This window comes from Oncorhynchus tshawytscha, linkage group LG09, assembly GCF_018296145.1.
Source record: "Oncorhynchus tshawytscha isolate Ot180627B linkage group LG09, Otsh_v2.0, whole genome shotgun sequence".
NCBI classification, from domain to species: domain Eukaryota; kingdom Metazoa; phylum Chordata; class Actinopteri; order Salmoniformes; family Salmonidae; genus Oncorhynchus; species Oncorhynchus tshawytscha.
In genome coordinates, this window is record NC_056437.1 from 10,677,526 (window position 1) to 10,690,354 (window position 12,829).

General features: G+C 52.0%; 1 protein-coding gene across 4 annotated transcripts in view; it reads right to left on the reverse strand.

Annotated features, from left to right (window-relative positions):
* Window positions 1-279: 279 nt before the first annotated feature.
* dym (dymeclin) overlaps window positions 280-12,829 on the reverse strand; it is a 209,457-nt gene continuing 196,907 nt past the window's right edge. For all 4 annotated transcript variants that reach the window (XM_042326506.1, XM_042326505.1, XM_042326504.1 and 1 more), the window contains exon 17: window positions 280-2,568. In XM_042326506.1, the coding sequence (XP_042182440.1) occupies window positions 2,419-2,568 (150 nt within the window). In that variant the 3' untranslated portion in view covers window positions 280-2,418. The remainder of the gene's footprint in view (window positions 2,569-12,829) is intronic.

Consider the following 12,829-nt stretch of genomic DNA (forward strand, 5'->3'; position numbering starts at 1 on the left):
TACCTGTCAAATTGGTCATTTTTCCCCCAAATGTAATTACTTCAATTATTACAGTCAGCTCTTGAGAAAGGAAAATGTGTTTTCAGCCATTAAATCAAAAGACTAGAGGGGAAAGGAGGACATTCGCTTCAATAGCACAAACACAAACAGTATCCTGTTAACTCCAGCAACCTAAAAAGGTTTCATGCTTCCACTTCACTCCGTCGTCATTACAAGAGGAAAACACAGATACATACGTACAAATCCATCTTTTTCTGAGAAGTAAAAGAAAATCGTGCATCCATTCACAGGTTTTTATTTATTTGTGTCAGTTTGCAGACAGGGAAAGAGAACCATTTAATTTGAAGTAGAGAGTATGGGTGAAGGAGAGGTGATTGTAAGAGGTCATAAGAAATTGTCTTTACCTGAGTGAACATTCCAGAATCACTGACTTGTATGGAAACAGCAGGATTTATGTTTTAATCCATTCTTCTTCAGCTAAAAACCTCTGTCATAACAACCGCAAAATATATCAAAGATAACGTTTTCAAGAAGAGTGCTTCTCAAACACTTCACTCACTCATTCACTACAGAGAAGACTCTTGTTACTTAGATAACACAAGGAGAGAGGGAATCTATGAGTGTATCCCAATAGTCTCTCCTTTCTCCCGAAGTGTGCACTTGTTCACCTCCCTTCTAGGACTTGAAAGGGAATGACCGGTATATGAAAACTCCCTCTAGTCCATGCCTTTGCCAATCCAATAGTTGGAAATGTACGTGTAGTAGTGAATGAGTGCACACTTCAGAAAGGAGAGGTCAAACACTCAAACGCAGTTGTCTTTCAATCATGTTTTATTTTCCATGTCATGTTGATGCTGATGCATACATAAATATATTCTAAATATATTTGTCAGTTTATGCAGAACAGAAAACATTCAAAGTGACCTTGTAAGTATCCCAAATTGCACTCTATTGCATAAATAGTTCACTACTTTTGACCAGAGTCCTATAGGCCATAGTAGTGCACTATATAGGGAATAGGGTGCCATTTGGGATACCCATAGGGAACATCTTCCCTTCAGATTGATATGGTTGAACGTTTGTCGAAAGTAACAAACATGCATTTGTATTTGTCTATAAAATAATATATACGCGTTCTCTGACCTGTAGAAGATCGGGCATTCATCGCAAATGGCACACTATTCCCGATATAGTGCATTATTTCTGACCAGGGTGCATAGGGCTCTGGTCATAAATAGTGCACTATATAGAGAATAGGGTGCCCTTTGAGACTAAATAAACATGACAGTTAGCCTATACAGTTTAGTTATTTTTCTATAGATAATAATTATGCTTCCTAAATTCAACTTTGAATTTCCAAAACTGTCAGCTGTTGTTGTCGTTCTATATTGACATTAAGACAACTACATAACTTCCGCTAAATAAGATAGTGTGTAAAAAAAAAAAACTTTTAGATTTTGGTTTACAAGGATATGTTTATCATGTTGGTGCTGTTGTTTATGTTTTGGTGGGGGCAAATATCCAAATCCAGATATGAAAATAAATACATTAAAAAAAATGAATCAAATAAAACATGCAAATTAACAAATAAACAAACATGATTGTGCACAAAAGAACATTGGGTCAACTGACTGAAAATGAGAACTGATGAAAAACACAAACCCCTGTTTAAACCTATTGAAGTAACTGATTCCTGTAGTAAAGACTGGAGTGAGGACAGTGAGACAAAAGCCTGGTCCCAGAATCTGTTTACGATCAGATCTGGGACCAGGCTACAGAGACAAGTATCATTTAGGCTGTCACCAACTGTCATCAACTGACCTGTCCTCAGGTGACCTGTTCTAAATTCTCTCTGAACTTTTTTCAACCTTAAACCATAACTACATCACTTAAAAAATAAATATGTTTTTTTTAAGCTAACCCAAATAAACCGCAAAGCAATTGGAGGGGAGGAAAAAAAGTTATAGAATCTGATAGAGACTGTGGATCAAAACTGTAGCGTGTCTCTGTCGAGAGTATCATCCCTTATATTCAGTGCTGCTGTTGAGGTGTGGAGCTGAACCATGTGAAAACAGACCCAACACTGAGCTCACCATCAAAACAATGGTGTACCTAGATACATAACCAGGCTGTGGAAGCACAGGAGAGAAGACTATCTGAAGAGCAGGACAGGTGACATCAGATGTCCTGTCCAACATACAGGGATTTCCCTGTAAGACAGATTTGTCTGTGGGGGTAGAGGCACTTCCAAAGCAGGGTACACACACACACACACACACACACACACACACACACACACACACACACACACACACACACACACACACACACACACACACACACACACACACACACACACACACACACACACGTCAACACCCCCTCAGCGTGATTACCCCCCTCAACGTGAACCTCCCCTCAGGCAGAGTCCATGCTGAAGAGTTGTATGTTTGTAGTGCTCCAGTGAAGACCCACTCCAGAGTTAAAGACCAGGGACCACACGTACGGGATGAAGAAGTCTTCAGGTTGATCCTCCTCTACATACTTGAACTTCAGCTCCGGGAACTTCTGTAGACAGACACAGAGAAGACAGAAGAAGAACATTTTAAGATAAAGGGGATCTATGGACAGGACAAACCCAGAGATGGAGTCTTAACCTAGTGGTCTTGGTCTGAGTCGAGAGAGGTCCGGTCTTGACTCTGGATCAGCATATGTGACCATAGAAATGTTAAGATTCATTGTCTATAACTCCCAGGTTTAACTGACAGATGACAACACTGGTTGGTGATAGGACAGGAACTAACTACAAACCAACCAGATAAAACCCATTCCATCTGATGTAATTCCATCTGTAGCTGACTGTCTAGTTGCTGAGGTAAAGGTACTTATACAGGTACGTTTGGTAAGAGGTGTCACTCTGAGAGGTGACCTCTGACCTTTCAAACAGGCCCCTGTCATCAACCCTCCATTGATCTGAATGGGTCAGCGTCTCAAATGGCACCCTATTCCCTATATAGTGCACTACTTTTGGCCAGGGCCTATATGGAATAGAGTTCCATTTGAGAAGTAACCATCGAAAACCACAAGTGGTGGTGACCAGCCAGTGTGTGAGTGTGTGCTCCAGTAGGTGTGGAACCCATTTGAACCACTAGCCATTCAGCTCGTAATCTGGCTCTAGTAGCGACACCTAGCTGTCCCACACCTCCACATCCTTGAAATCTACACCCATCGTTGATTTCAGGTGACGCCTCAGGTGAAAGAGAACGCTTGTTAACGAACGACCTGAGTGGTTTCTGTTACAGACAAGCTTTAGTTCTAATTACCAGACCTGGCTGAGGAGGAAGCGGTTTTAAAAACAGTCCAGTCAGAGAGCATCCTCTCTGTCCTGCCCTACCCTACCAATCCCTGCCCAGTCCAGTCAGAGAGCATCCTCTCTGTCCTGCCCAACCCTACCCTACCAATCCCTGCCCAGTCCAGTCAGAGAGCATCCTCTCTGTCCTGCCCTACCCATCCCTGCCCAGTCCAGTCAGAGAGTATCCTCTGTCCTGCCCTACCCTACCAATCCCTGCCCAGTCCAGTCAGAGAGCATCCTCTCTGTCCTGCCCTACCCTACCAATCCCTGCCCAGTCCAGTCAGATAGTATCCTCTGTCCTGCCCTACCAATCCCTGCCCAGTCCAGTCAGAGAGCATCCTCTCTGTCCTGCCCTACCAATCCCGCCCAGTCAGAGAGTATCCTCTCTGTCCTGCCCTACCCTACCAACCCCTGTACAGTCCAGTCAGAGTATCCTCTCTGTCCTGCCCTACCCTACCAACCCCTGTACAGTCCAGTCAGAGAGTATCCTCTCTGTCCTGCCCTACCCTACCAACCCCTGCCCAGTACAGTCAGAGAGTATCCTCTCTGTCCTGCCCTACCCTACCAACCCCTGCCCAGTCCAGTCAGAGAGCATCCTCTCTGCCCTGCCCTACCCTACCAATCCCTGCCCAGTCCAGTCAGAGCATCCTCTCTATCCTGCCCTACCAATCCCCGCCCAGTCAGAGAGTATCCTCTCTGTCCTGCCCTACCCTACCAACCCCTGTACAGTCCAGTCAGAGAGTATCCTCTCTGTCCTGCCCTACCCTACCAATCCCTGCCCAGTCCAGTCAGAGCGTATCCTCTCTGTCCTGCCCTACCCTACCAATCCCTGCCCAGTCCAGTCAGAGAGCATCCTCTCTGTCCTGCCCTACCCTACCAATCCCTGCCCAGTCCAGTCAGAGTATCCTCTCTGTCCTGCCCTACCCTACCAATCCCTGCCCAGTCCAGTCAGAGAGCATCCTCTCTGTCCTGCCCTACCAATCCCCGCCCAGTCAGAGAGTATCCTCTCTGTCCTGCCCTACCCTACCAATCCCTGCCCAGTCCAGTCAGAGAGCATCCTCTCTGTCCTGCCCTACCAATCCCCGCCCAGTCAGAGAGTATCCTCTCTGTCCTGCCCTACCCTACCAATCCCTGCCCAACCCAGCCTTACCCAGTCCAGTCAGAGAGTATCCTCTCTGTCCAACAACAGCCACGTCCTGCCCAACCTACCAATCCCTGCCCAGCCAAGTCAGAGAGTATACCATCTCTTCTCTCCCACCAACAGCCCAGCCAACTCAAACCGAAGGTCGAAGCCCTACCTTACCCAGACCAGCAGCAGCCAGGCCTGGAAGCATGAATAATACAGTGATATTTCATCACATCCCACCAGCCAGGTCACAGGGTGATGTTTGGGTCACACACTAATCACACTCTGGTGAGAGACACATAGTAATCCTTATTATGCTGTGGTCAGTGAAGGGCCTGTCACGCCAAATAGTGTCCCCCTGCCAAAAAGTGGGGACATTATTTGGCATGACAGGCCCATTCCCGGCCATTCATATTAGCCTTCATTGTGTCCACTCTCTGGGTAGTATTGGTCTGTAGCACAAGCAGCCTGGCATAATGATCTACGGACCCTGGCTTGTGTGGTCATACGATACTGTATCAACAGACAGTGCTGTATTACTGTGGTCTAGCCAGCTGACGGTCTCTACCAAATACATTAACATCAGCTAGTTAGTCAGTCAGTCAGCTAGTCAGTCAGTCAGTCAGCTAGTTAGTTAGTCAGCTAGTTAGTCAGTCAACCAGTCAGCTAGTTAGTCAGTCATTCAGTCAATTAGTCAGCTAGTTAGTCAGATGGTTAGTCAGCTAGTCAGTCAGTCAGTCAGTCAGTTAGTTAGCCAGTCAGGCAGTCGGCTAGTTAATTAGTCAGTCAGTCATTCGGGTCAGTCAGCTAGTTAGTTAGTAAGCCAGCCAGTCAGTCAGCTAGTTAGTCAGTCAGTCAGTCAGCAAGTCAGTCAGCTAGAACATTTGTCAGTCTGACAGTCAGCAAGCCAGTCAGGCAGTCAGGCAGGCAGCCAGCTAGTCAGTCAGGTAGTCAGCTAGTCAGTCAGTTAGCCAGTCAGGCAGTTAATTAGTCAGTCAGTCATTCGGGTCAGTCAGTTAGTTAGTCAGTCAGTCAGTCAGCTAGTTAGTTAGTTAGTCAGCCAGCCAGCCAGTCAGCTAGTTAATCAGTCAGTCAGTCAGTCAATCAGCAAGTTAGTCAGTCAGCTAGAACATTTGTCAGTCAGACAGTCAGCAAGCCAGTCAGGTAGTCAGTCAGGCAGGCAGCCAGCTAGTCAGTCAGTCAGTCAGCTAGTTAGTCAGTCAGTCAGTCAGTCAGTCAGTCATCCAGCTAGTCAGTCAGTCAGTCAGCCAGCTAGTCAGCCAGTCAGTCAGCTAGTCTGTCAGGCAGTCAGTCCGTCAGTCATCCAGCTAGTCAGTCAGTCAGCTAATCAGTCAGTCAGTCAGTCAGCTAGTCAGTCAGCCAGTCAGTCAGCTAGTTTGTCAGTCAGCTAGTCTGTCAGGCAGTCAGTTGGTCAGTCAGGCAGCTAGTTAGTCAGTCAGCTAGTTAGTTAGTCAGCTAGTTAGTTAGTCAGCTAGTTAGTCAGTCAACCAGTCAGCTAGTTAGTCAGTCAGGTAGTCAGCTAGTCAGTCAGTCAGTCAGTTAGTTAGCCAGTCAGGCAGTCAGCTAGTTAAGTCAGTCAGTCATTCGGGTCAGTCAGCTAGTTAGTCAGTCAGTCAGTCAGCTAGTTAGTTAGTCAGCCAACCAGCCAGTCAGTCAGCTAGTTAGTTAGTCAGTCAGTCAGCAAGTCAGTCAGTCAGCTAGAACATTTGTCAGTCAGACAGTCAGCAAGCCAGTCAGTCAGCAAGCCAGTCAGGCAGTCAGTCAGTCAGTCAGCAAGCCAGTCAGTCAGCTAGTCAGTCACCCAGCTAGTCAGTCAGTCAGCTAATCAGTCAGTCAGTCAGCTAGTCAGTCAGTCAGCTAGTTTGTCAGTCAGCTAGTCTGTCAGGCAGTCAGTTGGTCAGTCAGACAGCTAGTTAGTCAGTCAGCTAGTTAGTTAGTCAGCTAGTTAGTCAGTCAACCAGTCAGCTAGTTAGTCAGTCAGGTAGTCAGCTAGTCAGTCAGTCAGTTAGTCAGCTAGTTACTCAGTCAGGCAGTCAGCTAGTTAGTCAGTCAGGCAGTCAGCTAGTTAGTCAGTCAGCTAGTTAGTCAGGTCAGTCAGCTAGTTAGTCAGCTAGTTAGTCCGGTCAGTCAGCTAGTTAGTCAGTCAGTCAGCTAGTTAGTCAGTCAGCTAGTTAGTCAGCCAGTCAGCTAGTTAGTCAGTCAGTCAGCTAGTTAGTCAGTCAGTCAGCTAGTTAGTCAGTCAGTCAGTCAGCTAGTTAGTCAGTCAGCTAGATAGTCAGTCAGCTAGATAGTCAGTCAGCTAGTTAGTCAGGTCAGTCAGCTAGTTAGTCAGTCAGTCAGCTAGTTAGTCAGTCAGTCAGCTAGTTAGTCAGTCAGCTAGTTAGTCAGTCAGTCAGCTAGTTAGTCAGTCAGCTAGTTAGTCAGTCAGTCAGCTAGTTAGTCAGTCAGTCAGTCAGCTAATTAGTCAGTCAGCTAGATAGTCAGTCAGTCACTCCCTTGTAGCTTGCTATCAGTGTTGTTTAGCTTGTGATTTGATCTAGAGATTAGCTAGTGGACTAGCTTCAGACTAGCATGGTTAGGTAAACACTCCTGCAGTGTTTCTTTGGAAGCAGACACGTACACAGGCTGGCCCAGGAATGGCTCATTGTTTTGGCCTGGCTCCAACACCTCCCCCTCTCTCTCCATCCATCCCTCCCTGCTTGCAGAGCAGACTACATTTATTTTAATGTATTTATCCTTTATTTAACTAGACAAGTCAGTTAAGAACAAATTCTTATTTACAATGACGGCCTACCCCGGCCAAACCCTCCTCTAACCCGGACAACGCTGGGCCAATTGTGCGCCACCCTATGGAACTCCCGATCATGGACGGTTGTGATACAGCCCTGGATCAAACCAATGTCTGTAGTGACGCCTCTAGCATTGCGATGTAGTGCCTTAGACTGCTGCGCCACTCGGGAGACCCTAAATACTACATACATGGCCAGGCTCATGCCAGTCACCCAGTCCAGCACAGGGTTGCTCCGCTTCCCTCCGCTTCTATCATCCCCTCTGCTTCTATCCTCCCCTCCGCTTCTATCCTCCCCTCTGCTTCTATCCTCCCCTCCGCTTCTATCCTCCCCTCCCCTCCGCTTCTATCCTCCCCTCCCCTCCGCTTCTATCCTCCCCTCCCCTCCGCTTCTATCCTCCCCTCCCCTCCGCTTCTATCCTCCCCTCTGCTTCTATCCTCCCCTCTGCTTCTATCCTCCCCTCTGCTTCTATCCTGCCCTCTGCTTCTATCCTGCCCTCTGCTTCTATCCTGCCCTCCGCTTCTATCCTGCCCTCCGCTTCTATCCTGCCCTCCGCTTCTATCCTGCCCTCCGCTTCTATCCTGCCCTCCGCTTCTATCCTGCCCTCTGCTTCTATCCTGCCCTCCGCTTCTATCCTGCCCTCTGCTTCTATCCCCTCCCCTCCGCTTCTATCCTTCCCCTCCGCTTCTATCCTCCCCTGCGCTTCTATCCTGCCCTGCGCTTCTATCCTCCCCTCTGCTTCTATCCTCCCCTCTGCTTCTATCCTCCCCTCTGCTTCTATCCTCCCCTCCGCTTCTATCCTCCCCTCCGCTTCTATCCTCCCCTCCGCTTCTATCCTCCCCTCCCTCCTATCCTCCGCTCCCCTCCGCTCCCCTCCGCTTCTATCCTCCGCTCCCCCCCTTCTATCCTCCCCTCCCCTCCGTTTCTATCCTGCCCTCCCCTCCGCTTCTATCCTGCCCTCCCCTCCGCTTCTATCCTGCCCTCCCCTCCGCTTCTATCCTGCCCTCCCCTCCGCTTCTATCCTGCCCTCCCCTCCGCTTCTATCCTGCCCTCCGCTTCTATCCTGCCCTCCCCTCCGCTTCTATCCCGCCCTCCCCTCCGCTTCTATCCCCCCGCTTCTATCCTGCCCTCCCCTCCGCTTCTATCCTGCCCTCCGCTTCTATCCTCCCCTCCCCTCCGCTTCTATCCTGCCCTCCCCTCCAATTCTATCCTCCCCTCCGCTTCTATCCTGCCCTCCCCTCCAATTCTATCCTCCCCTCCGCTTCTATCCTGCCCTCCCCTCCGCTTCTATCCTCCCCTATCCTCCCCTCCGCTTCTATCCTCCCCTCCGCTTCTATCCTCCCCTCCGCTTCTATCCTCCCCTCTGCTTCTATCCTCCTCCCTCCCCTCCGCTTCTATCCTCCCCTCCGCTTCTATCCTCCCCTCCGCTTCCATCCTCCCCTCCGCTTCTATCCTCCCCTCCGCTTCTATCCTGCCCTCCGCTTCTATCCTGCCCTCCACTCTGCTTCTTTCCTCCCCTCCCCTCCGCTTCTATCCTCCCCCGCTTCTATCCTGCCCTCCCCTCCGCTTCTATCCTCCCCTCCGCTTCTATCCTGCCCTCCGCTCCGCTTCTATCCTGCCCTCCGCTTCTATCCTGCCCTCCCCTCCGCTTCTATCCTCCCTCCCCTCCGCTTCTATCCCCCCTTCTATCCTGCCCTCCCCTCCGCTTCTATCCTCCCCTCCGCTTCTATCCTGCCCTCCGCTTCTATCCCCCTCCCCTCCACTTCTATCCTGCCATCCGCTTCTATCCTCCCCTCCCCTCCGCTTCTATCCTCCCCTCCCCTCCGCTTCTATCCTGCCCTCCCCTCCAATTCTATCCTCCCCTCCGCTTCTATCCTGCCCTCCCCTCCAATTCTATCCTCCCCTCCGCTTCTATCCTGCCCTCCCCTCCGCTTCTATCCTCCCCTCCGCTTCTATCCTCCCCTCCGCTTCTATCCTCCCCTCCGTTCTATCTATCCTCCCCTCCGCTTCTATCCTCCCCCACTTCTATCCTGCCCTCCCCCCTCCGCTTCTATCCTCCCCTCCGCTTCTATCCTGCCCTCCCCTCCGCTTCTATCCTGCCCTCCGCTTCTATCCTCCCTCCCCTCCGCTTCTATCCCCCCCGCTTCTATCCTGCCCTCCCCTCCGCTTCTATCCTGTCCTCCGCTTCTATCCTCCCCTCCCCTCCACTTCTATCCTGCCATCCGCTTCTATCCTCCCCTCCGCTTCTATCCTGCCCTCCCCTCCGCTTCTATCCTGCCCTCCGCTTCTATCCTCCCTCCCCTCCGCTTCTATCCCCCCGCTTCTATCCTGCCCTCCCCTCCGCTTCTATCCTGCCCTCCGCTTCTATCCTCCCTCCCCTCCCTTCTATCCCCCCCGCTTCTATCCTGCCCTCCCCTCCGCTTCTATCCTGTCCTCCGCTTCTATCCTCCCCTCCCCTCCGCTTCTATCCTCCCCTCCGCTTCTATCCTGCCCCTCCCCTCCGCTTCTATCCTGCCCTCCCCTCCGCTTCTATCCTGCCCTCCGCTTCTATCCTCCCCTCCGCTTCCATCCTGCTCTCCCCTCCGCTTCTATCCTCCCCTCCGCTTCTATCCTCCCCTCCGCTTCTATCCTCCCCTCCGCTTCTATCCTCCCCTCTGCTTCTATCCTGCCCTCCGCTTCTTTCCTCCCCTCCCCTCTGCTTCTTTCCTCCCCTCCCCTCCGCTTCTATCCTCCCCCGCTTCTATCCTGCCCTCCCCTCCGCTTCTATCCTCCCCTCCGCTTCTAACCTCCCCTCCCCTCCGCTTCTATCCTCCCCTCCGCTTCTATCCTCCCCTCCGCTTCTATCCTGCCCTCCGCTTCTTTCCTCCCCTCCCCTCTGCTTCTTTCCTCCCCTCCCCTCCGCTTCTATCCTCCCCCGCTTCTATCCTGCCCTCCCTCCGCTTCTATCCTCCCCTCCCTTCTAACCTCCCCTCCCCGCCGCTTCTATCCTCCCCTCCGCTTCTATCCTCCCCTCCGCTTCTATCCTCCCCTCCGCTTCTAACCTCCCCTCCCCGCCGCTTCTATCCTCCCCTCCCTTCTATCCTCCCCTCCGCTTCTATCCTCCCCTCCGCTTCTATCCTCCCCCCCTCCGCTTCCATCCTGCCCTCCCCTCCGCTTCTATCCTCCCCTCCGCTTCTATCCTCCCCTCCGCTTCTATCCTCCCCTCCGCTTCTATCCTCCCCTCCGCTTCTATCCTCCCCTCCCTTCTATCCTCCCCTCCGCTTCTATCCTGCCCTCCCCTCTGCTTCTTTCCTCCCCTCCCCTCCGCTTCTATCCTCCCCCGCTTCTATCCTGCCCTCCCCTCCGCTTCTATCCTCCCCCGCTTCTATCCTCCCCCGCTTCTATCCTCCCCTCCCCGCCGCTTCTATCCTCCCCTCCGCTTCTATCCTCCCCCTCCGCTTCTATCCTCCCCTCCGCTTCTATCCTCCCCTCCGCTTCTATCCTCCCTCCCCTCCGCTTCTATCCTCCCCTCCCCTCGTCTTCTATCCTCCCCTCCCCTCGTCTTCTATCCTCCCCTCCCCTCGTCTTCTATCCTCCCCTCCGCTTCCATCCTCCCCTCCGCTTCCATCCTCCCCTCCCCCGCCGTCTTCTATCCTCCCCTCCGCTTCTATCCTGCCCTCCGCTTCTATCCTGCCCTCCGCTTCTATCCTGCCCTCCGCTTCTATCCTCCCCCCCTCGTCTTCTATCCTCCCCTCCGCTTCCATCCTCCCCTCCGCTTCCATCCTCCCCTCCGCTTCCATCCTCCCCTCCGCTTCCATCCTCCCCTCCGCTTCCATCCTCCCCTCCGCTTCCATCCTCCCCTCCGCTTCCATCCTCCCTCCGCTTCTATCCTCCCCTCCGCTTCTATCCTCCCCCGCTTCTAACCCCCCCGCTTCTATCCTCCCCTCCGCTTCTATCCTCCCCTCTGCTTCTATCCTCCCCTCCGCTTCTATCATGCCCTCCCCTCTGCTTCTTTCCTCACCCTCCCTCCCCTTCTATCCTGCCCTCCGCTTCTATTCTGCCCTCCCCTCCACTTCTATCCTCCCCCGCTTCTATCCTGCCCTCCCCTCCGCTTCTATCCTCCCCTCCGCTTCTATCCTCCCCTCCGCTTCTATCCTCCCCTCCCCTCCGCTTCTATCCTCCCCTCCCCTCCGCTTCTATCCTCCCCTCTCCTCTTCTATCCTCCCCTCTCCTATCCTCCCCTCCTCTCCGCTTCTATCCTCCCCTCCCCTCCTCTATCCCCCTCCCCTCCTATTCTCCTCTTCTATCCACCCCTCCCATCTTCTAACCTCCCCTCTCCTCTTCTATCCTACCCTCTCCTCTCCTCCCCTCCCCTCTTCTATCATCCCCTCCCCTCTCCTCTTCTATCCTCCCCTCTCCTCTTCTATCCTCCCCTCTCCTCTTCTATCCTCCCCTCTCCTCCCCTCTCCTCTTCTATCCTCCCCTCTCCTCTTCTATCCCCGCCTCATTTATCCTCCCCTCCCATCCTCCTCTCCTATTCTTCTCTTCTATCCGCCCCTCCTCTCCTCTATCCTCCCCTCATCGAGCCTCCCCGCCTATTCTATCCACCCCTCCTTTCCCGTCTCCTCTCCTCCATCCTCCCCCTCTCCTCCCCTTGTCCTCTCCTCCAAAAAGGAGCCAGACTGTCTGTATCGCAGCACTACAGAACAAAGCAACTCTACATTCCACACTGTCCGTCTCCATCCCAAATGGCACCCTGTTCCGTAGATAGTGCACTACGTAGGGAATAGCTATTTAGGGAACAGGGTTCCCACTATGTGGGAATAAGGTGCCATTTGGGACACAAACGCTGTCTGTCATTGAAAGTGGTTGAGCCTGATAGCTGTAGGAGTAGGTGGCTGGGCTCACAGTGGACTATGAAGGAGAGAGGGAGAGAACCTGGAGGACAGTGGGAGAGAGAGAGAGAGGCTGACCAGCAGGCACAGACAGAGGGAAACAGACAGACACAGACAGACAGAAAGGCAGAGAGAGAGGCTGACCAGCAAGCACAGACAGAGGGAAACAGAGACACAGAAAGGCAGAGAGAGAGGCTGACCATCAGGCACAGACAGAGGGAAACAGAGAGACACAGGCAGACAAAGGCAGAGAGAGAGGTTGACCAGCAGGCACAGACAGAGGGAAACAGAGAGACACATACAGACAGAAAGGCAGAGAGAGAGGCTGACCAGCAGGCACAGACAGAGGGAAACAGAGAGACACAGACAGACAGAAAGGCAGAGAGAGAGGCTGACCAGCAGGCACAGACAGAGGGAAACAGAGAGACACAGACAGAGGGAAACAGAGAGACACAGACAGAGGGAAACAGAGAGACACAGACAGAGGAAAAGATAAAACATGAACAAAAAAACAGAGCGAACTAGAATGCTATTTGGCCCTAAACAGAGAGAACACAGTGGCAGAATACCTGACCACTGTGACTGACCCAAACTTAAGGAAAGCTTTGACTATGTACAGACTCAGTGAGCATAGCCTTCCTATTGAGAAACGCCGCCATAGGCAGAC